The sequence below is a fragment of the Bombina bombina genome, chromosome 3 (genome assembly GCF_027579735.1).
Source record: "Bombina bombina isolate aBomBom1 chromosome 3, aBomBom1.pri, whole genome shotgun sequence".
Taxonomy (NCBI): domain Eukaryota; kingdom Metazoa; phylum Chordata; class Amphibia; order Anura; family Bombinatoridae; genus Bombina; species Bombina bombina.
In genome coordinates this window covers 114,089,775-114,113,153 of record NC_069501.1, presented here as the reverse complement: position 1 = coordinate 114,113,153, position 23,379 = coordinate 114,089,775, and the positions used below count along the sequence as shown (strand labels likewise).

Below are 23,379 nucleotides of genomic sequence, written 5' to 3'. Positions count from 1 at the left end.
TTTCAAAATTAATAGATTGTATCAAGCAGGAGCATTGAGCAATCATCCTGATTGCTTCAGCCTCGCCCCTGTAGGACTTGGTATACAGACCTAGCTAAGATGTTCATTGTTCCTCCTTGGTCTCTTCAACAGAGTCAGGATCTCTTGTGTTTTTTTTTGTTTATTTTTTCTTTCTTTCTTTCTTCAAGCTCTCTATTTGATTGCTTGGAGATTGAAAGGTTGGTTTTGAAGCAAAGTGGTGTATATGATGCTGTGGTAGACACTCTTATCAAGCCAAGGAAATCTGTGACTAGAAAGGTTTGGAAAGTTTTTTTTTTTCCTGGTGTGGAAGTCAAGGTTTTTCTTGGCATTCCTTTAGAATTGCAAGAATCTTTCAGTTTTTGCAGGGTGGTCTGGACAAGGGTTTGTCAGCGAGTTCTTTAAAGGGTTAAATGTCAGCTCTTTCTGTTTTATACTATAGAAAAGTAGCCAAACTTCCAGACGTTCAAGTTTTTGCTTTCATGCTTTAGTTAGGATTAGTTGCTTGATGTATAGACAGACCCAAGTGCTAAGCTATTAACCCTTAAATGCTTTTTAACAAACTGTTTCCTCAAACAGTTTCCACAACTACAGAACCAATACTCAAATGTATTCCATACAGATTGAAATATAATATATAGTGGTTTATAACATAATTACAAACTAATGTTATAAAATAATAAAACACATTCTGTGACTGGTCACCATAAATCTACAAGTTATAAATGAAATATTTATAGTTTTAAAGTCTTAACCCCTTGACCCAATATGACGTATATATGTTATGTGATACGAGGTATGAAGCCCAGCAGTCTTGGCTGTAAAGTGAGAGCTGCTGTTTCTGAGCTGCAGGCAATAAGCCCTCATATAGTAACGGCGTATGATCTGTGCTCCGGGAGCATATAAGTTCAGATTGCCATATCGTTACAAACATTGACACGGTCTGTGTCACTGTCCGTAAGAATCTCCTTCAATGCCGAAGGGAGACGGGTGGACGGCACAGAGGCGGAGGGGGGAGGGAGTGGGGACCCCTATGCTAGTACCTAAGATGGTAGACACCATTAGGAGGGGGAAGGGTTAGAGGGCTGTTTGGGAGAGATCAGGGAGATGGGATGGTAAGGGGGGATCCTACACTGCAGAAAATAAATATAGTAAATTAATTTATGCAAAAAAAAAGAGCCCTAAAACTTAAAGGGACAGTTCACTGTAAAATTTAAAATTGTTTTTTCCCTGAATGCGTTCCACATGACTTGTTATACCAGCTGCAGCATATAAACTGTATGAGAAATTCCTAATTTATGCTTTTTTTATTTTTATAAATGGCTGGATTTGCCAACCCATCAAAATAGCCTTGGCTTGCTGACAAATCAGATCTCGTTATCTTATCACTCAAATGCTTCCCTTTCTTATCTCTGTCTCTGTACAACACTTAGAAAAAACAATTGAAAAGGAATATTTTAGAACTTTATCTCTTCCGCCTCCTACTTAGAGTGTAATTTCTTCTTCTGCTGGCTGTGTTTACATAGTTTCTCAATAGCCTATACCTAGGTATAGAAACTTTCAGTATAGGTAGGGATACTACAGGCTAAATCAGCTATTTCAAGTGCAAATATAAAGGCTAAGGAGCTACTTGTAAACAATTTAATACACTCTAGCAGGTAAAATGGATCAATGGGAACACATTAAAGGAGAGAGTTCTGGGGTAAACTGTTCCTTTTAATACTGGCAGACTATCTGCCAGTACCTAAGATGGTGGTGGAAGGGAAAGAGCTGTTTAGGAGGGTTTATCCAGGTGTCAGGAGGGTAATACTTACACTAGAATACTATAACCTTTGACAGCTAACTAACCTCTTCACTGCCAGGAATTTTAGAAGCATGGTGTGCAGCTTCAATTAGTGGCCGTCTAATTACCAAAAAACAATAACAAAGCCATGCATATCTGCTATTTATGAACAAAGGGTACCTCAGAGAAGCTTTTACATTCATTTTTGTTATAACTGCACAAGCGAAACGGTAGCATGAAATATACCAAAATTGGCCTAGCTCAATACCTTGGGTTGTCTTCTAAAAAAATGTGTGTGTGTGTATATTCCAGGTAGTGAAGGGGTTAAAATGTTTCATTACCAGTGTGTATATAGCAGTCTATAATAAATCAAATTGTATAAATCTATACCTTGATACCACCTTATATGTAGCATAGTGTTTGTAGCACAGTTTGATATAATAGTAATAATACCAACTATATAGCGTACTTGGTGCAGATGTGCTGTTAAGTTTCTTTTACCTTAACAGTGGATACCTGTACATTTTTGAGGTCTTCGCATGCTCTATATCCTACGTGCAGCTTAGAACTCCTGCACTCGCTCTGCAACGTTTTTTTCTTCTGTTACTTGACAAGTCCTTCAGACCAGTGTCTGGCAGTTTACTGCCTTAAAGATGTTTTTTTTTTGTCCCACCCATATACTTGTGGACTCCACAGCTTGGGTAATAGATCCCACACATCACCACCTTATGAAAGAGAACCTAATTTGTGCTTAAGTGATACATTTCTTTCATGGCAGTGAGAGTCCATGAGACCCACCCAGTATAAATTCTGTGTTTCTTTGTAGTCTTTTAAACAACAACAAAACAAATGTTATTTCTTTCGTGATTCAGATAGAGCATGCAATTTTAAGCAACTTTCTATAGCACTTGTTTATTGGTGGGTGCGTTTATCCACCAATCAGCAGAACAACCCAGGTTGTTCACCAAAAATGGGCCGGCATCTAAACTTACATTCTTGCTTTTCAAATAAAGATACCAAGAGAATGAAGAAACTTTGATAATAGTAGTAAATTAGAAAGTTGCTTAAAATTGCTCTATCTGAATCACGAAATTAAAAATTTGGGTTTAGTGTCCCTTTAATGCCCTACTTTGTCTTTCCTGTCTGATGTTCTTGTTCACTCTGATGTATGTTAGACTGAGCTGTATAGGGGGTTGGGAGGGATTAAAAGCTCTTTGTATGTTGGGTATCTTTGCTTCCTCCTAGTGGCCGGAAATTGAATCCCACTCATCAAGGCCCGTGAACTCTCACCACCATGAAATAAAGGAATTTATCAGGTAAGCATACATTTAGGTTTATCAGAGTGAAATAACATAATAATTAAACAAGATAGAAAATAATTTGAGTAATAAAAAATGTTTATTGCTAGTGTGACCACACTTATGGGGAGTGAGTGCAATGTAGGACTCAATATCAAACAAAAAAAAATTCTTTTATGATTCAGGTAGAGAATACAATTTTAAACATTGCAATTTACTTATATTATCTAATTTGCTTAATTCTTTAGATATCCTTTGTTTAAGAAACAGCAATGCACATGGATGAGCCAATCACAAGAGGCAGCTATATGCAGCCACCAATCAACAGCCTCTGAGCCTATCTAGATATGCTTTTCAGAAAAGGATATCAGGAGAATGAAGCAAATTAGATAATAGAAGTAAATTTGAAAGTTGTATTAAATTGCCTGCCCTTTCTAAATCATGAAAGAAAAAAAATTGGGTTTCATGTCCCTTTAAGTGTATGTATAAAAAAGGAAAACTTGAAGCACAAAGCTTATGAGCTATAACTTATTTTAAAACTGGTTTTGATGCCCCATACAAGCTTCACTATGCAGCAAATAGAAATATATTGTGTTAGAAGTTATCAGTTTTTCAGGTCTATTTTTATATGTATTGTGTGATGGACTAATACTAATATTTTTGCAACTATGCACTGTATATGCTTTTTTTTTATGCGTATACATTTATCTAAATTGGACGTGTCAGAATAAATTTGTTTAACTATTTTTTTGTATTTATTTTTTACAGATATTACAGATAAATCATACATAATTGGAGCTGTTATTGGTGGGATAGTCCTTTTAATTGGATTAATTATCATTTTGATTGCACTGGACAGAGCTGGATATCTCTGCATGAATATTGGGTTCTTCCCCAAAGTTTTGGTAAGTTGTTATATTTTTTTATTTTTCTTAAGTGCAGTATAAATAAGAATTCTGGGTTAAACACCGGACAAATGTTAATCATTTTACCAATTTTGTTTGTCATCCAGATCTCTCTAATTTCTCTTTAAAAAAATTGGAATTAAACTAATTTAGTATTTTTATTATATTTGTGTGTGAAAAAAACAGCTTATTTTGAATGAAAATTTAGACCAAGCTACAGCCAAAAAAACTGAACCAATCTTCATGAAATTTGTCAAGGAGATATACTTTGTGGGCTAGAATATTTCTCAATGTTTTATGTACATGCAGAGGCGTAACTAGAAACCACAGGGCCCAGGTGCAAGAATCTAAGAAGGCCCCACACACACACACACCCCAACAAAACAAAAAAATGTAAATTTGATACATATATTTTTTATTATTATTTTTTTTACATTTAACACAGGGGGAAAAATGTGAATCAGATTACATGTCTGCAAAAGGAGGTACCCTGTGCCCACAGTCTGCGAGATGGTCTGACCCACTCTTACTGTATATAGTAACACTGTTTAACCCACCAGTACTGTATATAGTGAGTTAGTGACACAGTCTGTAATCTGCCGGTGAAATTGCTGGCCTGACCCTACCCACCCCAGTACTTTATAAAGTGACCACAGTAGTCTGTGACATGGTCCAGCTCCCCCTACTTTATATAGTGGTACTGTATAGTGACATGGTTTACCCCCCCCCCATGCTGTAGTAACAAGGTCTGTAATTTGTTGGTTCCACAAACATATACACACACATATACATGCATAAATACACACACAGTCACAAACACACACACACACACTCACCAATGGCTAAAACAGAAACACTAACCCCTGTAGACAAGTAAAGCATCAAGTCACACTCGCATGATATCAGTGCAGCAAGTGGCAGGTCAACGTTTTTTATTGAAAAAAATGTTTAGTTGTTTTGAAGCTGGGCCCCCATCCTCGGGGGCCCGGTTGCAGTTGCGACCTCTGCACCCCCTGTAGTTCCGCCCCTGTGTGCATAATTAAAAGAAAAATGGAACTTCATGTACAGAGACTGGTTTTTGTTAATGGATTGTCCTTATATATTGGTTTAAAATGGCGGTACTATTTATATCACTTCTAAGGTAATTTAAAAAACACCTCCCAGAAGTTTAAGATGGTAGATATCCCACCCCTGTCATTTTGCACGGATGAAGAAAAGTAATTTCACCAATCTTTTCACATGTTTGTATATGTTCATATTCAGTGGGTTGAGTTCTAATTCAGAATAATTGTAGGGATCATGGGTCTGTAATTTATGTGTGTTCCATTTTACTCTGTTTTTTGTATTTTTTTTTTCTAATTTCCACAAATTTTGATGTTCCTTTCTACTTTTCTTTTTAGATGCAGTTTTCACTGCTGTGTACACATAAATCTGCACAGTGCAGTCATTTTCTTTACTGTAAACTAGCTGAGATTTCTTTCATGTAATTAGCAAGAGTCCATGAGCTAGTGACGTATGGGATATACATTCCTACCAGGAGGGGCAAAGTTTCCCAAACCTCAAAATGCCTATAAATACACCCCTCACCACACCCACAATTCAGTTTTACAAACTTTGCCTCCGATGGAGGTGGTGAAGTAAGTTTGTGCTAGATTCTACGTTGATATGCGCTCTGCAACAAGTTGGAGCCCGGTTTTCCTCTCAGCGTGCAGTGAATGTCAGAGGGATGTGAGGAGAGTATTGCCTATTTGAATGCAGTGATTTCCTTCTAAGGGGTCTATTTCATAGGTTCTCTGTTATCGGTCGTATAGATTCATCTCTTACCTCCCTTTTCAGATCGACGATATACTCTTATATATACCATTACCTCTGCTGATTCTCGTTTCAGTACTGGTTTGGCTATCTGCTATATGTAGATGAGTGTCCTGGGGTAAGTAAATCTTATTTTCTGTGACACTCCTAGCTATGGTTGGGCACTTTGTTTATAAAGTTCTAAATATATGTATTCAAACATTTATTTGCCTTGACTCAGAATGTTCAACTTTCCTTATTTTCAGACAGTCAGTTTCATATTTGGGATAATGCATTTTAATTTAACATTTTTCTTACCTTAAAATTTGACTTTTTCCCTGTGGGCTGTTAGGCTCGCGGGGGCTGAAAATGCTTCATTTTATTGCGTCATTCTTGGCGCGGACTTTTTTGGCGGCGTTCCGGATGTGGCGTCATTTTTGGCGCCAAAAAGCATTTAGGCGCCAAATAATGTGGGCGTCTTATTTGGCGCAAAAGAAATATGGGCGTCACTTTTGTCTCCACATTATTTAAGTCTCATTCTTTTTTGCTTCTGGTTGCTAGAAGCTTGTTCTTTGGCATTTTTTCCCATTCCTGAAACTGTCATTTAAGGAATTTGATCAATTTTGCTTTATATATATGTTGTTTTTTCTCTTACATATTGCAAGATGTCTCACGTTGCATCTGAGTCAGAAGATACTACAGGAAAATCGCTGTCAAGTGCTGAATCTACCAAAGCTAAGTGTATCTGCTGTAAACTTTTGGTAGCTATTCCTCCAGCTGTTGTTTGTATTGATTGTCATGACAAACTTGTTAAAGCAGATAATATTTCCTTTAGTAAAGTACCATTGCCTGTTGCAGTTCCTTCAACATCTAAGGTGCAGAATGTTCCTGATAATATAAGAGATTTTGTTTCTGAATCCATAAAGAAGGCTATGTCTGTTATTTCTCCTTCTAGTAAACGTAAAAAATCTTTTAAAACTTCTCTCCCTACAGATGAATTTTTAAATGAACATCATCATTCTGATTCTGATGATTCCTCTGGTTCAGAGGATTCTGTCTCAGAGGTTGATGCTGATAAATCTTCATATTTATTTAAAATGGAATTTATTCGTTCTTTACTTAAAGAAGTACTAATTGCTTTAGAAATAGAGGATTCTGGTCCTCTTGATACTAATTCTAAACGTTTAGATAAGGTATTTAAAGCTCCTGTGGTTATTCCAGAAGTTTTTCCTGTTCCTAATGCTATTTCTGCAGTAATTTCCAAAGAATGGGATAATTTGGGTAATTCATTTACTCCTTCTAAACGTTTTAAGCAATTATATCCTGTGCCGTCTGACAGATTAGAATTTTGGGACAAGATCCCTAAAGTTGATGGGGCTATTTCTACCCTTGCTAAACGTACTACTATTCCTACGTCAGATGGTACTTCGTTTAAGGATCCTCTAGATAGGAAAATTGAGTCCTTTCTAAGAAAAGCTTATCTGTGTTCAGGTAATCTTCTTAGACCTGCTATATCTTTGGCTGATGTTGCTGCAGCTTCAACTTTTTGGTTGGAAACTTTAGCGCAACAAGTAACACATCGTGATTCTCATGATATTATTATTCTTCTTCAGCATGCTAATAATTTTATCTGTGATGCCATTTTTGATATTATCAGAGTTTATGTCAGGTTTATGTCTCTAGCTATTTTAGCTAGAAGAGCTTTATGGCTTAAAACTTGGAATGCTGATATGGCTTCTAAATCAACTTTACTTTCCATTTCTTTCCAGGGTAACAAATTATTTGGTTCTCAGTTGGATTCCATTATTTCAACTGTTACTGGTGGGAAAGGAACTTTTTTACCACAGGATAAAAAATCTAAAGGTAAAAACAGGGCTAATAATCGTTTTCGTTCCTTTCGTTTCAACAAAGAACAAAAGCCTGATCCTTCATCCTCAGGAGCAGTTTCAGTTTGGAGACCATCTCCAGTCTGGAATAAATCCAAGCCAGCTAGAAAGGCAAAGCCTGCTTCTAAGTCCACATGAAGGTGCGGCCCTCATTCCAGCTCAGCTGGTAGGGGGCAGGTTACGTTTTTTCAAGGAAATTTGGATCAATTCTGTTCACAATCTTTGGATTCAGAGCATTGTTTCAGAAGGGTACAGAATTGGTTTCAAGTTGAGACCTCCTGCAAAGAGATTTTTTCTTTCCCGTGTCCCAGTAAATCCAGTAAAAGCTCAAGCATTTCTGAAATGTGTTTCAGATCTAGAGTTGACTGGAGTAATTATGCCAGTTCCAGTTCCGGAACAGGGGATGGGGTTTTATTCAAATCTCTTCATTGTACCAAAGAAGGAGAATTCTTTCAGACCAGTTCTGGATCTAAAAATATTGAATCGTTATGTAAGGATACCAACGTTCAAGATGGTAACTGTAAGGACTATCTTACCTTTTGTTCAGCAAGGGAATTATATGTCCACAATAGATTTACAGGATGCATATCTGCATATTCCGATTCATCCAGATCATTATCAGTTCCTGAGATTCTCGTTTCTGGACAAGCATTACCAGTTTGTGGCTCTGCCGTTTGGCCTAGCTACAGCTCCAAGAATTTTTACAAAGGTTCTCGGTGCCCTGCTGTCTGTAATCAGAGAACAGGGTATTGTGGTATTTCCTTATTTGGACGATATCTTGGTACTTGCTCAGTCTTTACATTTAGCAGAATCTCATACGAATCGACTTGTGTTGTTTCTTCAAGATCATGGTTGGAGGATCAATTTACCAAAAAGTTCTTTGATTCCTCAGACAAGGGTAACCTTTCTGGGTTTCCAGATGGATTCAGTGTCCATGACTCTGTCTTTAACAGACAAGAGACGTCTAAAGTTGATTACAGCTTGTCAAAACCTTCAGTCACAATCATTCCCTTCGGTAGCCTTATGCATGGAAATTCTAGGTCTTATGACTGCTGCATCGGACGCGATCCCCTTTGCTCGTTTTCACATGCGACCTCTTCAGCTTTGTATGCTGAATCAATGGTGCAAGGATTACACGAAGATATCTCAATTAATATCTTTAAAACCGATTGTTCGACACTCTCTAACATGGTGGACAGATCACCATCGTTTAATTCAGGGGGCTTCTTTTGTGCTTCCGACCTGGACTGTAATTTCAACAGATGCAAGTCTCACAGGTTGGGGAGCTGTGTGGGGATCTCTGACGGCACAAGGAGTTTGGGAATCTCAGGAGGTGAGATTACCGATCAATATTTTGGAACTCCGTGCAATTTTCAGAGCTCTTCAGTTTTGGCCTCTTCTGAAGAGAGAATCGTTCATTTGTTTTCAGACAGACAATGTCACAACTGTGGCATACATCAATCATCAAGGAGGGACTCACAGTCCTCTGGCTATGAAAGAAGTATCTCGAATTTTGGTTTGGGCGGAATCCAGCTCCTGTCTAATCTCTGCGGTTCATATCCCAGGTGTAGACAATTGGGAAGCGGATTATCTCAGTCGCCAAACGTTGCATCCGGGCGAATGGTCTCTTCACCCAGAGGTATTTCTTCAGATTGTTCAAATGTGGGAACTTCCAGAAATAGATCTGATGGCATCCCATGTAAACAAGAAACTTCCCAGGTATCTGTCCAGATCCCGGGATCCTCAGGCGGAGGCAGTGGATGCATTATCACTTCCTTGGAAGTATCATCCTGCCTATATCTTTCCGCCTCTAGTTCTTCTTCCAAGAGTAATCTCCAAGATTCTGAAGGAATGCTCGTTTGTTCTGCGGATCTTGTCCGGATGGCCTCTTGCCAACCGTGGACTCTTCCGTTAAGACCAGACCTTCTGTCACAAGGTCCTTTTTTTCCATCAGGATCTGAAATCCTTAAATTTAAAGGTATGGAGATTGAACGCTTGATTCTTGGTCAAAGAGGTTTCTCTGACTCTGTGATTAATACTATGTTACAGGCTCGTAAATCTGTATCTCGAGAGATATATTATAGAGTCTGGAAGACTTATATTTCTTGGTGTCTTTCTCATCATTTTTCCTGGCATTCTTTTAGAATACCGAGAATTTTACAGTTCCTTCAGGATGGTTTAGATAAGGGTTTGTCCACAAGTTCTTTGAAAGGACAAATCTCTGCTCTTTCTGTTCTTTTTCACAGAAAGATTGCTATTCTTCCTGATATTCATTGTTTTGTACAAGCTTTGGTTCGTATAAAACCTGTCATTAAGTCAATTTCTCCTCCTTGGAGTTTGAATTTGGTTCTGGGAGCTCTTCAAGCTCCTCCGTTTGAACCTATGCATTCATTGGACATTAAATTACTTTCTTGGAAAGTTTTGTTCCTTTTGGCCATCTCTTCTGCCAGAAGAGTTTCTGAATTATCTGCTCTTTCTTGTGAGTCTCCTTTTCTGATTTTTCATCAGGATAAGGCGGTGTTGCGAACTTCTTTTGAATTTTTACCTAAAGTTGTGAATTCCAACAACATTAGTAGAGAAATTGTGGTTCCTTCATTATGTCCCAATCCTAAGAATTCTAAGGAGAAATCGTTGCATTCTTTGGATGTTGTTAGAGCTTTGAAATATTATGTTGAAGCTACGAAATCTTTTCGTAAGACTTCTAGTCTATTTGTTATCTTTTCCGGTTCTAGAAAAGGCCAGAAAGCTTCTGCCATTTCTTTGGCATCTTGGTTGAAATCTTTAATTCATCTTGCCTATGTTGAGTCGGGTAAAACTCCGCCTCAGAGAATTACAGCTCATTCTACTAGGTCAGTTTCTACTTCCTGGGCGTTTAGGAATGAAGCTTCGGTTGACCAGATCTGCAAAGCAGCAACTTGGTCCTCTTTGCATACTTTTACTAAATTCTACCATTTTGATGTATTTTCTTCTTCTGAAGCAGTTTTTGGTAGAAAAGTACTTCAGGCAGCGGTTTCAGTTTGAATCTTCTGCTTATGTTTTTCGTTAAACTTTATTTTGGGTGTGGATTATTTTCAGCAGGAATTGGCTGTCTTTATTTTATCCCTCCCTCTCTAGTGACTCTTGTGTGGAAAGATCCACATCTTGGGTAGTCATTATCCCATAAGTCACTAGCTCATGGACTCTTGCTAATTACATGAAAGAAAACATAATTTATGTAAGAACTTACCTGATAAATTCATTTCTTTCATATTAGCAAGAGTCCATGAGGCCCGCCCTTTTTTTGTGGTGGTTATGATTTTGTATAAAGCACAATTATTCCAATTCCTTATTTTATATGCTTTCACACTTTTTTATCACCCCACTTCTTGGCTATTCGTTAAACTGAATTGTGGGTGTGGTGAGGGGTGTATTTATAGGCATTTTGAGGTTTGGGGAACTTTGCCCCTCCTGGTAGGAATGTATATCCCATACGTCACTAGCTCATGGACTCTTGCTAATATGAAAGAAATGAATTTATCAGGTAAGTTCTTACATAAGTTATGTTTTTTTTTCTCTCTCTCCAAGAAGAGGAGGCCTTTTCTCTTGTTAAGTGTATCCAGTCCACGGATCATCCATTACTTATGGGATATTAACTCCTCCCCAACAGGAAGTGCAAGAGGATTCACCCAGCAGAGCTGCTATATAGCTCCTCCCCTAACTGCCATTACCAGTCATTCTCTTGCACCCAACGAATAGATAGGATGTGTGAGAGGACTGTGGTGATTATACTTAGTTTCATACCTTCAATCAAAAGTTTGTTATTTTATAATAGCACCGGAGTGTGTTATTCCTTCTCTGGTAGAATTTGAAGAAGAATCTACCTGAGTTTTTCTATGATTTTAGCCGGAGTAGTTAAGATCATATTGCTGTTTCTCGGCCATCTGAGGAGAGGTAAACTTCAGATCAGGGGACAGCGGGCAGATTAATCTGCAAAGAGGTATGTAGCAGCTTATTATTTTCTGACAATGGAATTGATGAGAAAATTCTGCCATACCGATATAATGTAAACTCAGCCTTAAATGCAGTAGCAGCAACTGGTATCAGGCTGTCATGTATGTATATTTTACACTTCAGCATTCTGGGGAATGGCACTTCACTGGAATTATACTGTATGCATAAAACTTTAGCCTAATTTGCAGGGACTAGCAACAGGCTTTTTAATAACACTCAATTTATTAATGTTAAACGTTTTTTGCTGGCATGTAAAATCGTTTCATTTTCTGAGGTACTGGGTGAAAAAATGTTTTGGGCACTATTTTTTTCCACTTGGCAGTCGTTTTATTTAATTTATGACAGTTTACTGATCTCTCTCACTGTTATGTGTGAGGGGGAGGGACCTTTTTTGGTGCTTTTGCTACGCATCAAAAAATTCAGTCAGAAGTTTATTGTCTTCCCTGCATGATCCGGTTCATCTCTACAGAACTCAGGGGTCTTCAAAACTTGTTTTGAGGGAGGTAATCACTCACAGCAGAGCTGTGAGATTGTAGTTGACTGTGATAAAAAAAACAAAAAACGTTTATTCTGTTTTTTTTTTTTTTTTTTTTTTTTTTTCTGCTATCAGGGTTAGTTATCCTTTTCTAATGGGAGCAATCCTTTGCTAAAATTGTGTTTTTTACAAAGATTTGATGCTATAACTTTTCAGTTTATTAATTTTCAACTGTCATAACTTTTTCTGTGCTTCTTATAGGCACAGTACGTTTTCATATTATTGTAAATTACTTGAAAAGTATTTCCAATTTGCTAGTTTATTTGCTAGTGTGTTAAACATGTCTGATTCAGAGGAAGATATCTGTGCTATATGTGCTAAAGCCAAAGTGGAGCCCAATAGAAATGTATGTACTAACTGTATTGATGCTACTTTAAATAAAAGGCAATCTGTACAAATTGAACATATTTAACCAAACAACGAGGGGAGAGTTATGCAGACTAACTCGCCTCACGTGTCAGTACCTGCATCTCCCGCTCGGGAGGTGCGTGATATTGTAGCGCCGAGTACATCTGGGCGGCCATTACAAATCACATTACAGGATATGGCTACTGTTATGATTGAAGTTTTGGCTAAATTACCAGAACTAAGAGGTAAGCGTGATCACTCTGGGGTGAGAACAGAGTGCGCTGATAATATTAGGGCCATGTCAGACACTGCGTCACAATTTGCAGAACATGAGGACGGAGAGCTTCATTCTGCGGGTGACGGTTCTGATCCAAACAAACTGGATTCAGATATTTCAAATTTTAAATTTAAGCTGGAAAACCTCTGTGTATTACTAGGGGAGGTGTTAGCGGCTCTGAATGGTTGTAACACAGTTGCAATACCAGAGAAAATGTGTAGGTTGGATAAATATTTTGCGGTACCGGCGAGTACTGACGTTTTTCCTATACCTAAGAGACTTACTGAAATTGTTACTAAGGAGTGGGATAGACCCGGTGTGCCGTTCTCACCCCCTCCGATATTTAGAAAGATGTTTCCAATAGACGCCACCACACGGGACTTATGGCAAACGGTCCCTAAGGTGGAGGGAGCAGTTTCTACTTTAGCTAAGCGTACCACTATCCCGGTGGAGGATAGCTGTGCCTTTTCAGATCCAATGGATAAAAAGTTAGAGGGTTACCTTAAGAAAATGTTTGTTCAACAAGGTTTTATATTGCAACCTCTTGCATGCATTGCGCCTGTCACGGCTGCAGCAGCATTTTGGTTTGAGTCTCTGGAAGAGACACTTGAATCAGCTCCATTAGATGAGATTACACACAAGCTTAAAGCCCTTAAGTTAGCTAACTCATTTATTTCAGATGCCGTAGTACATTTAACTAAACTTACGGCTAAGAATTCCGGATTCGCCATTCAGGCACGCAGAGCACTGTGGCTAAAATCCTGGTCAGCTGACGTTACTTCTAAATCTAAATTGCTTAATATACCTTTCAAAGGGCAGACCTTATTCGGGCCCGGGTTGAAAGAAATTATCGCTGACATTACAGGAGGTAAAGGCCATGCCCTGCCTCAAGACAGAGCCAAACCTAAGGCTAGACAGTCTAATTTTCGTTCCTTTCGTAATTTCAAAGCAGGAGCAGCATCAACTTCCTCTGCACCAAAACAGGAAGGAGCTGTTGCTCGCTACAGACAAGGCTGGAGACCTAACCAGTCCTGGAACAAGGGCAAGCAGGCCAGGAAACCTGCTGCTGCCCCTAAGACAGCATGAATCGAGGGCCCCCGATCCGGGAACGGATCTAGTGGGGGGCAGACTTTCTCTCTTCGCCCAGGCTTGGGCAAGAGATGTCCAGGATCCCTGGGCGTTAGAGATCATATCTCAGGGATACCTTCTAGACTTCAAATTCTCTCCCCCAAGAGGGAGATTTCATCTGTCAAGGTTGTCAACAAACCAAATAAAGAAAGAGGCGTTTCTACGCTGCGTACAAGATCTTTTATTAATGGGAGTGATCCATCCGGTTCCGCGGTCGGAACAAGGACAAGGGTTTTACTCAAATCTGTTTGTGGTTCCCAAAAAAGAGGGAACTTTCAGGCCAATCTTGGATTTAAAGATCCTAAACAAATTCCTAAGAGTTCCATCGTTCAAAATGGAAACTATTCGGACAATTTTACCCATGATCCAAAAGGGTCAGTACATGACCACAGTGGATTTAAAGGATGCTTACCTTCACATACCGATTCACAAAGATCATTACCGGTATCTAAGGTTTGCCTTTCTAGACAGGCATTACCAGTTTGTAGCTCTTCCATTCGGATTGGCTACGGCTCCGAGAATCCTCACAAAGGTTCTGTGTGCTCTTCTGGCGGTACTAAGACCGCGAGGAATTGCGGTAGCTCCGTACCTAGACGACATTCTGATACAAGCTTCAAGCTTTCAAACTGCCAAGTCTCATACAGAGTTAGTACTGGCATTTCTAAGGTCGCATGGATGGAAGGTGAACGAAAAGAAGAGTTCTCTCTTTCCACTCACAAGAGTTCCCTTCTTGGGGACTCTTATAGATTCTGTAGAAATTAAGATTTACCTGACAGAAGACAGGTTAACAAAGCTTCAAAATGCATGCCGTGTCCTTCATTCCATTCAACACCCGTCAGTAGCTCAATGCATGGAGGTGATCGGCTTAATGGTAGCAGCAATGGACATAGTACCCTTTGCACGTCTACATCTCAGACCGCTGCAATTGTGCATGCTAAGTCAGTGGAATGGGGATTACTCAGACTTGTCCCCTACTCTGAATCTGGATCAAGAGACCAGAAATTCTCTTCTATGGTGGCTTTCTCGGCCACATCTGTCCAGGGGGATGCCATTCAGCAGGCCGGACTGGACAATTGTAACAACAGACGCCAGCCTACTAGGTTGGGGCGCTGTCTGGAATTCTCTGAAGGCTCAGGGACAATGGAATCAGGAGGAGAGTCTCCTACCAATAAACATTCTGGAATTGAGAGCAGTTCTCAATGCCCTTCTGGCTTGGCCCCAGTTAACAACTCGGGGGTTCATCAGGTTTCAGTCGGACAACATCACGACTGTAGCTTACATCAACCATCAGGGAGGGACAAGAAGCTCCCTAGCAATGATGGAAGTATCAAAGATAATTTGCTGGGCAGAGTCTCACTCTTGCCACCTGTCAGCAATCCACATCCCGGGAGTGGAGAACTGGGAGGCGGATTTCTTAAGTCGTCAGACTTTTCATCCGGGGGAGTGGGAACTTCATCCGGAGGTCTTTGCCCAAATACTTCGACGTTGGGGCAAACCAGAGATAGATCTCATGGCGTCTCGACAGAACGCCAAGCTTCCTCGTTACGGGTCCAGATCCAGGGATCCGGGAGCGGTTCTGATAGATGCTTTGACAGCACCTTGGACCTTCGGGATGGCTTATGTGTTTCCACCCTTCCTGATGCTTCCTCGATTGATTGCCAGAATCAAACAGGAGAGAGCATCAGTGATTCTAATAACGCCTGCATGGCCACGCAGGACTTGGTATGCAGATCTAGTGGACATGTCATCCTGTCCACCTTGGTCGCTACCTCTGAAACAGGACCTTCTGATCCAGGGTCCCTTCAAACATCAAAATCTAATTTCTCTGAAGCTGACTGCTTGGAAATTGAACGCTTGATTTTATCAAAACGTGGTTTTTCTGAGTCAGTTATTGATACCTTAATACAGGCTAGGAAGCCTGTTACCAGAAAGATTTACCATAAGATATGGCGCAAATACTTATATTGGTGTGAATCCAAGAGTTACTCATGGAGTAAGGTTAGGATTCCGAGGATATTGTCTTTTCTACAAGAAGGTTTAGAAAAGGGTTTATCCGCTAGTTCCTTAAAGGGACAGATTTCAGCTCTGTCCATTCTTTTACACAAACGTCTGTCAGAAGTTCCGGACGTTCAAGCTTTTTGTCAGGCTTTAGCTAGGATCAAGCCTGTGTTTAAAACTGTTGCTCCACCATGGAGTTTGAACTTAGTTCTTAATGTTTTACAGGGGGTTCCGTTTGAACCCCTTCATTCCATTGATATCAAGTTGTTATCTTGGAAAGTTCTGTTTTTAATGGCGATTTCCTCGGCTCGAAGAGTCTCTGAGTTATCTGCCTTACATTGTGATTCTCCTTATCTGATTTTTCATTCAGACAAGGTAGTTCTGCGTACTAAACCTGGGTTCCTACCTAAGGTGGTCACTAACAGGAATATCAATCAAGAGATTGTGGTTACATCTTTGTGTCCTAATCCTTCTTCGAAAAAGGAACGTCTGCTACGCAATCTAGATGTAGTCCGTGCCCTGAAATTTTATCTACAGGCAACTAAGGATTTTCGACAAACGTCTTCCCTGTTTGTCGTTTATTCTGGTCAGAGGAGAGGTCAAAAAGCTTCGGCTACCTCTCTCTCCTTTTGGCTTCGTAGCATAATACGGTTAGCCTATGAGACTGCTGGACAGCAGCCTCCTGAAAGAATTACAGCACATTCTACTAGAGCTGTGGCTTCCACTTGGGCCTTTAAGAATTAGGCTTCTGTTGAACAGATTTGCAAGGCTGCAACTTGGTCTTCTCTTCATACTTTTTCCAAATTTTACAAATTTGACACTTTTGCTTCTTCGGAGGCTGTTTTTGGGAGAAAGGTTCTTCAGGCAGTGGTTCCTTCCGTATAAAGAGCCTGCCTGTCCCTCCCGTCATCCGTGTACTTTAGCTTTGGTATTGGTATCCCATAAGTAATGGATGATCCGTGGACTGGATACACTTAACAAGAGAAAACATAATTTATGCTTACCTGATAAATTTATTTCTCTTGTAGTGTATCCAGTCCACGGCCCGCCCTGTCACTTTAAGGCAGGTAATTTTTCCATTAAACTACAGTCACCACTGTACCCTATGGTTTTCCTTTCTCTGCATGTTTTCGGTCGAATGACTGGTAATGGCAGTTAGGGGAGGAGCTATATAGCAGCTCTGCTGGGTGAATCCTCTTGCACTTCCTGTTGGGGAGGAGTTAATATCCCATAAGTAATGGATGATCCGTGGACTGGATACACTACAAGAGAAATAAATTTATCAGGTAAGCATAAATTGTTTTTCCATTTTCCTTCCTAAGATAGGGAGAGTCCACAACTTCATTCCTTACTGTTGGGAAATACAACACCTGGCCACCAGGAGGAGGCAAAGACACCACAGCCAAAGGCTTAAATATCCCTCCCACTTCATTACCCCAGTCATTCTTTGCCTTTCGTCACGTTAGGAGGTGGCAGAGATGTGTCAGAAGATTCAGAGAGTCTTGAAAAAGGGTATCTGCCCTTCGAGATATGACTGGAGTTTTATAGGGACATTAAACCCACATTTTTTCTTTCATGATTCAGATAGAGAATACAATTTTTATTTTTATTTATTTTTTTAAATAATTTTTATTGAGATTCGTTAAAAGGCATACAGGCAAACATGTCATTAAAAGTTTTTCCAGAATTTTTTTTCCCACATGTTCAACTAATAATTGCTAGGTTATTCAAACAAAGTGTGGTTATATGCCTTTACAAACACAGATTAGGTAACAAAACTGGTGCCAATAAAGCTCTGTACCTTCAAAATAACCAAAAAGGCCTCTCTTGGGCACCTTATGACACTATAAACATAACTAAAGAAGGTAACTTCCGAAAATATGGAGATCACTTTTGGAACTCCACTAAAGAAACTCTATTTTCTGATTTTATAGGGTTTAGATCAATTGAATAAACTTAGACTGAAAGACTGATATAAACCCTTAAAATTGATGATGATATTTCCCTTTCTATATCCAGATTTACTAATGAGAAGTTCCTCCTAGTTATAAGGTGGAATGGGAAGGGAAGAGAATAGTAGGGCCTCTTATGGACCCATTATTTAAATTTTCTTTCAATTCAATAGCTATATTGATATTGATGAGGGAACCATTGTTACAAATATTTCATAGAAGGTAGTTAGGGGAAGTAAGTACAGTGGAACTTCAATGAAAGGTACAGGGAGATGGGGGAAAAAATAACGTAACTATAATCAAATATGTCTATCTAAGGTCAGCATATGAGCAAGTTTCAACACAGATATATTAAGGTAGGTAGTTTCTGAGTGTCTAAATGTGAACAGTCTTATTATAGAGAGATTAGAAAGCGTAAGGACTCAAAATAATATACACCCTTATATAGCTACCCGTATTGATATTTAGAGGCTAGTAGAATAAAATGTTGATGTGCTATCTCGGCCGCAGACAGCCCACCATTGAGATAAGGTAAGTTGGACCAGCCCCCAGTAAATCAATATACACAATACTTCGAAATCAAGAGCCCACTATATAGTAGAGCACTGTACTCCATGTATACTTGCTCAGGGTTAAGTTTGGGCTGCTCCAAAGCCTCCTTCTGTTTCTATATATTTCAGAGTGAAGATGAGATATAGTAAGGAACTGTAATAATCTATCAGAGGTTTAACCATTTACATGGTTCATTGTTGGTTGGCATTTAGGTGTGCAACCCCATCAAACCTTACTCATAAAAGGATACCCATCCAATACTATGGGTGCAGTGAGCAGTTATTGCTATGAGAATGTGTTAATGTACTCAGCTAAGTTTAATTGGTATTAATGAGACATAAGGGTATAATTACTAAGCTGGGAAACCTCCTCACATCAGTATGCTATATCCATAAGTCAGAGCTAGCTTAGTTTAGATTAGACAGTAAATAGGTATCATAGGTAACATAAACGACAGGAGAACAGCGTAACTGGAACAACAACAACAAAAAAGAACATATAAGTAGCATACAAAACTTTAAACCCACTAAATCCAATAAGTACAAGTAGTATGTTGGAGTAGAATAGTTAAGTGTGACAGTTGGACAATGCATATCAGTCGTTCATGACTCGAGCTTAAAATCAGCTTAGGTATAACAGTTTTCTCTTGTTAGGTGTATCCAGTCCACGGATCATCCATTACTTGTGGGATATTCTCCTTCCCAACAGGAAGTTGCAAGAGGATCACCCACAGCAGAGCTGCTATATAGCTCCTCCCCTAACTGCCATATCCAGTCATTCTCTTGCAAGCTCTCAACATAGCTGGAGGTAGTAAGAGGAAAGTGGTAAAATATAGTTAGTTTTTTCTTCAATCAAAAGTTTATTGTTTTTAAATGGTACCGGAGTGTACTATTTTATCTCAGGCAGCATTTAGAAGAAGAATCTGCCTGCGTTTTTCTATGATCTTAGCAGAAGTAACTAAGATCCACTGCTATTCTCACATATGTCTGAGGAGTGAGGTAACTTCAGAGGGAGAATGGCGTGCAGGGTATCCTGCAATAATGTATGTGCAGTTAAGTTTTTCTAGGGATGGAATTTGCTAGAAAATGCTGCTGATACCGGATTAATGTAAGTTAAAGCCTAAATACAGTGATTTAATAGCGACTAGTATCAGGCTTGCTATCAGAGGTATATACTCTGATTAATGTGTAATATAAAACGTTTGCTGGCATGTTTAATCGTTTTTATATATGCTTTGGTGATAAAACTTATTGGGGCCTAGTTTTTTCCACATGGCTGGCTTTATTTTTGCCTAGAAACAGTTTCCTGAGGCTTTCCACTGTTATAGTATAAAAGTTACAGTTGGTGCAGTTAAAATTACAAACTGTGACATTCAGCTTCCCTCAGCAGTCCCCTGCATGCTATAGGACATCTCTGAAGGGCTCAAAAGGCTTCAAAAGTAGGAGCTGTGGCAGTTGTTATGACTGTTTAAAAAACATATTTTTCGTTTTGTTAATCTGTTTTTTGTATTAAGGGGTTAATCATCCATTTGCAAGTGGGTGCAATGCTCTGCTAACTTGTTACATACACTGTAAAAATTTCGTTAGTTTAACTGCCTTTTTTCACTGTTATTTCAAATTTTGGCAAAATTTGTTTCTCTTAAAGGCACAGTAACGTTTTTTTATATTGCTTGTTAACTTGATTTAAAGTGTTCTCCAAGCTTGCTAGTCTCATTGCTAGTCTCTATAAACATGTCTGACATAGAGGAAACTCCTTGTTCATTATGTTTAAAAGCCATGGTGGAACCCCATAGGAGAATGTGTACTAAATGTATTGATTTCACTTTAAACAATAAAGATCAGCTGTTATCTTTAAAAGAATTATCACCAGAGGATTCTGACGAGGGGGAAGTTATGCCGACTAACTCTCCCCACGTGTCGGACCCTTTGACTCCCGCTCAAGGGACTCACACTAAAATGGCGCCAAGTACATCAAAGACGCCCATAGCGATTACTTTGCAGGACATGGCGGCAATCATGGATAATACCCTGTCAGCGGTATTAGCCAGACTGCCTGAATTCAGAGGAAAGCGCGATAGCTCTGGGGTTAGACGTAATACAGAGCGTGCAGATGTTTTAAGGCCCATGTCTGATACTGCGTCACAATATGCAGAAGCTGAGGAAGAGCTTCAGTCTGTGGGTGACGTCTCTGACTCGGGGAAACCTGATTCAGATATGTCTACTTTTAAATTTAAGCTTGAGAACCTCCGGGTATTGCTTGGAGAGGTTTTAGCTGCTCTGAATGACTGTGACACAATTGCAGTGCCAGAGAAATTGTGTAGACTGGATAAATACTACGCGGTTCCGGTGTGTACTGACGTTTTTCCAATACCTAAAAGGTTTACAGAAATTATTACTAAGGAGTGGGACAGACCCGGTGTGCAGTTTTTCCCCCCTCCTATTTTTAGAAAAATGTTTCCAATAGACGCCACCACATGGGACTTATGGCAGACGATCCCTAAGGTGGAGGGAGCAGTTTCTACTTTAGCAAAGCGTACCACTATCCCTGTCGGGGACAGTTGTGCTTTTTCAGATCCAATGGATAAAAAATTAGAAGGTTACCTTAAGAAAATGTTTATTCAACATGGTTTTATCCTGCAGCCCCTTGCATGCATTGCTCCTGTCACTGCTGCTGCGGCGTTCTGGTTTGAGTCTCTGGAAGAGGCCTTTCAGACAGCTACTCCATTGACTGAAATACTTGACAAGCTTAGAACACTTAAGCTAGCTAATTCTTTTGTTTCTGATGCCATTGTTCATTTGACTAAACTAACGGCTAAGAATTCTGGATTCGCCATCCAGGCGCGTAGGGCGCTATGGCTTAAATCTTGGTCAGCTGACGTGACTTCAAAGTCTAAATTACTTAACATTCCCTTCAAGGAGCAGACCCTATTCAGGCCTGGTTTGAAGGAAATTATTGCTGACATTACTGGAGGTAAGGGTCATACCCTTCCTCAGGCCAGGGCCAAATCAAGGGCCAAACAGTCTAATTTTCGTGCCTTTCGAAACTTCAAGGCAGGTGCAGCATCAACTTCCTCTGCTACAAAACAAGAGGGAACTTTTGCGCAATCCAAGCCGGCCTGGAAATCTAACCAGGCCAGAAAGCCTGCTGCTGCCTCTAAGACAGCATGAAGGAACGGCCCCCTATCCGGCAACGGATCTAGTAGGGGGCAGACTTTCTCTCTTCGCCCAGGCGTGGGCAAGAGATGTTCAGGATCCCTGGGCGTTGGAGATCATATCTCAGGGATATCTTCTGGACTTCAAAGCTTCCCCCCCACAAGGGAGATTTCACCTTTCGAGATTATCTGTAAACCAGATAAAGAAAGAGGCATTCTTACGCTGTGTGCAAGACCTCCTCATAATGGGAGTGATCCATCCAGTTCCACAGATGGAACAAGGACAGGGATTTTATTCAAATCTGTTTGTGGTTCCCAAAAAAGAGGGAACCTTCAGACCAATTTTGGATCTAAAGATCTTAAACAAATTCCTCAGAGTTCCATCGTTCAAAATGGAAACTATTCGGACAATCCTACCTATGATCCAGGAGGGTCAGTACATGACCACAGTGGATTTGAAGGATGCTTACCTTCACATACCGATTCACAAAGATCATCATCAGTTCCTAAGGTTTGCCTTTCTAGACAGGCATTACCAGTTTGTGGCTCTTCCCTTCGGGTTAGCTACAGCCCCAAGAATTTTTACAAAGGTTCTGGGGTCTCTTCTGGCGGTCCTAAGACCACGGGGCATAGCAGTGGCCCCTTATCTAGACGACATCCTGATACAGGCGTCAAACTTCCAAATTGCCAAATCTCATACGGACATAGTGTTGGCATTTCTGAGGTCGCATGGGTGGAAAGTGAACGAGGGAAAGAGTAGTTTTCCATCACCCCTCACAAGGGTTTCCTTCCTAGGAACTCTGATAGATTCTGTAGAAATTAAAATTTACCTGAGTCCAGGTTATCAAAGCTTCTAAATTCCTGCCGTGTTCTTCACTACATTCCGCGCCCTTCGGTGGCTCAGTGCATGGAAGTGATCGGCTTAATGGTAGCAGCGATGGACATAGTGCCATTTGCGCGCCTACATCTCAGACCGCTGCAATTATGCATGCTCAATCAGTGGAATGGGGATTACACAGATTTGTCCCCTCTGCTAAATCTGGATCAAGAGACCAGAGATTCTCTTCTCTGGTGGCTATCTCGGGTCCATCTGTCCAAAGGTATGACCTTTCGCAGGCCAGATTGGACAATTGTAACAACAGATGCCAGCCTTCTAGGTTGGGGTGCAGTCTGGAATTCCCTGAAGGCTCAGGGATCGTGGACTCAGGAGGAGAAACTCCTCCCAATAAATATTCTGGAGTTAAGAGCAATATTCAATGCTCTTCTAGCTTGGCCTCAGTTAGCAACCCTGAGGTTCATCAGATTTCAGTCGGACAACATCACGACTGTGGCTTACATCAACCATCAAGGGGGGACCAGGAGCTCCCTAGCGATGTTAGAAGTCTCCAAGATAATTCGCTGGGCAGAGACTCACTCTTGCCATCTATCAGCGATCCATATCCCAGGTGTAGAGAACTGGGAGGTGGATTTTCTAAGTCGTCAGACTTTTCATCCGGGGGAGTGGGAACTCCATCCGGAGGTGTTTGCTCAATTGGTTCATCGTTGGGGCACACCAGAATTGGATCTCATGGCGTCTCGCCAGAACGCCAAGCTTCCTTGTTACGGATCCAGGTCCAGGGACCCAGAAGCGACGCTGATAGATGCTCTAGCAGCACCGTAGTTCTTCAACCTGGCTTATGTGTTTCCACCGTTTCCTCTGCTCCCTCGACTGATTGCCAAAATCAAACAGGAGAGAGCATTGGTGATCTTGATCGCGCCTGCGTGGCC

General features: G+C 40.2%; 1 protein-coding gene across 1 annotated transcript in view; it reads left to right on the top strand.

Annotated features, from left to right (window-relative positions):
- IFNAR2 (interferon alpha and beta receptor subunit 2) overlaps positions 1-23,379 on the top strand; it is a 255,966-nt gene that overhangs the window by 189,685 nt on the left and 42,902 nt on the right. Inside the window, exon 7 of the mRNA XM_053705967.1 lies at positions 3,868-4,004. Coding sequence (XP_053561942.1) covers positions 3,868-4,004 — 137 coding nt within the window. The remainder of the gene's footprint in view (positions 1-3,867; positions 4,005-23,379) is intronic.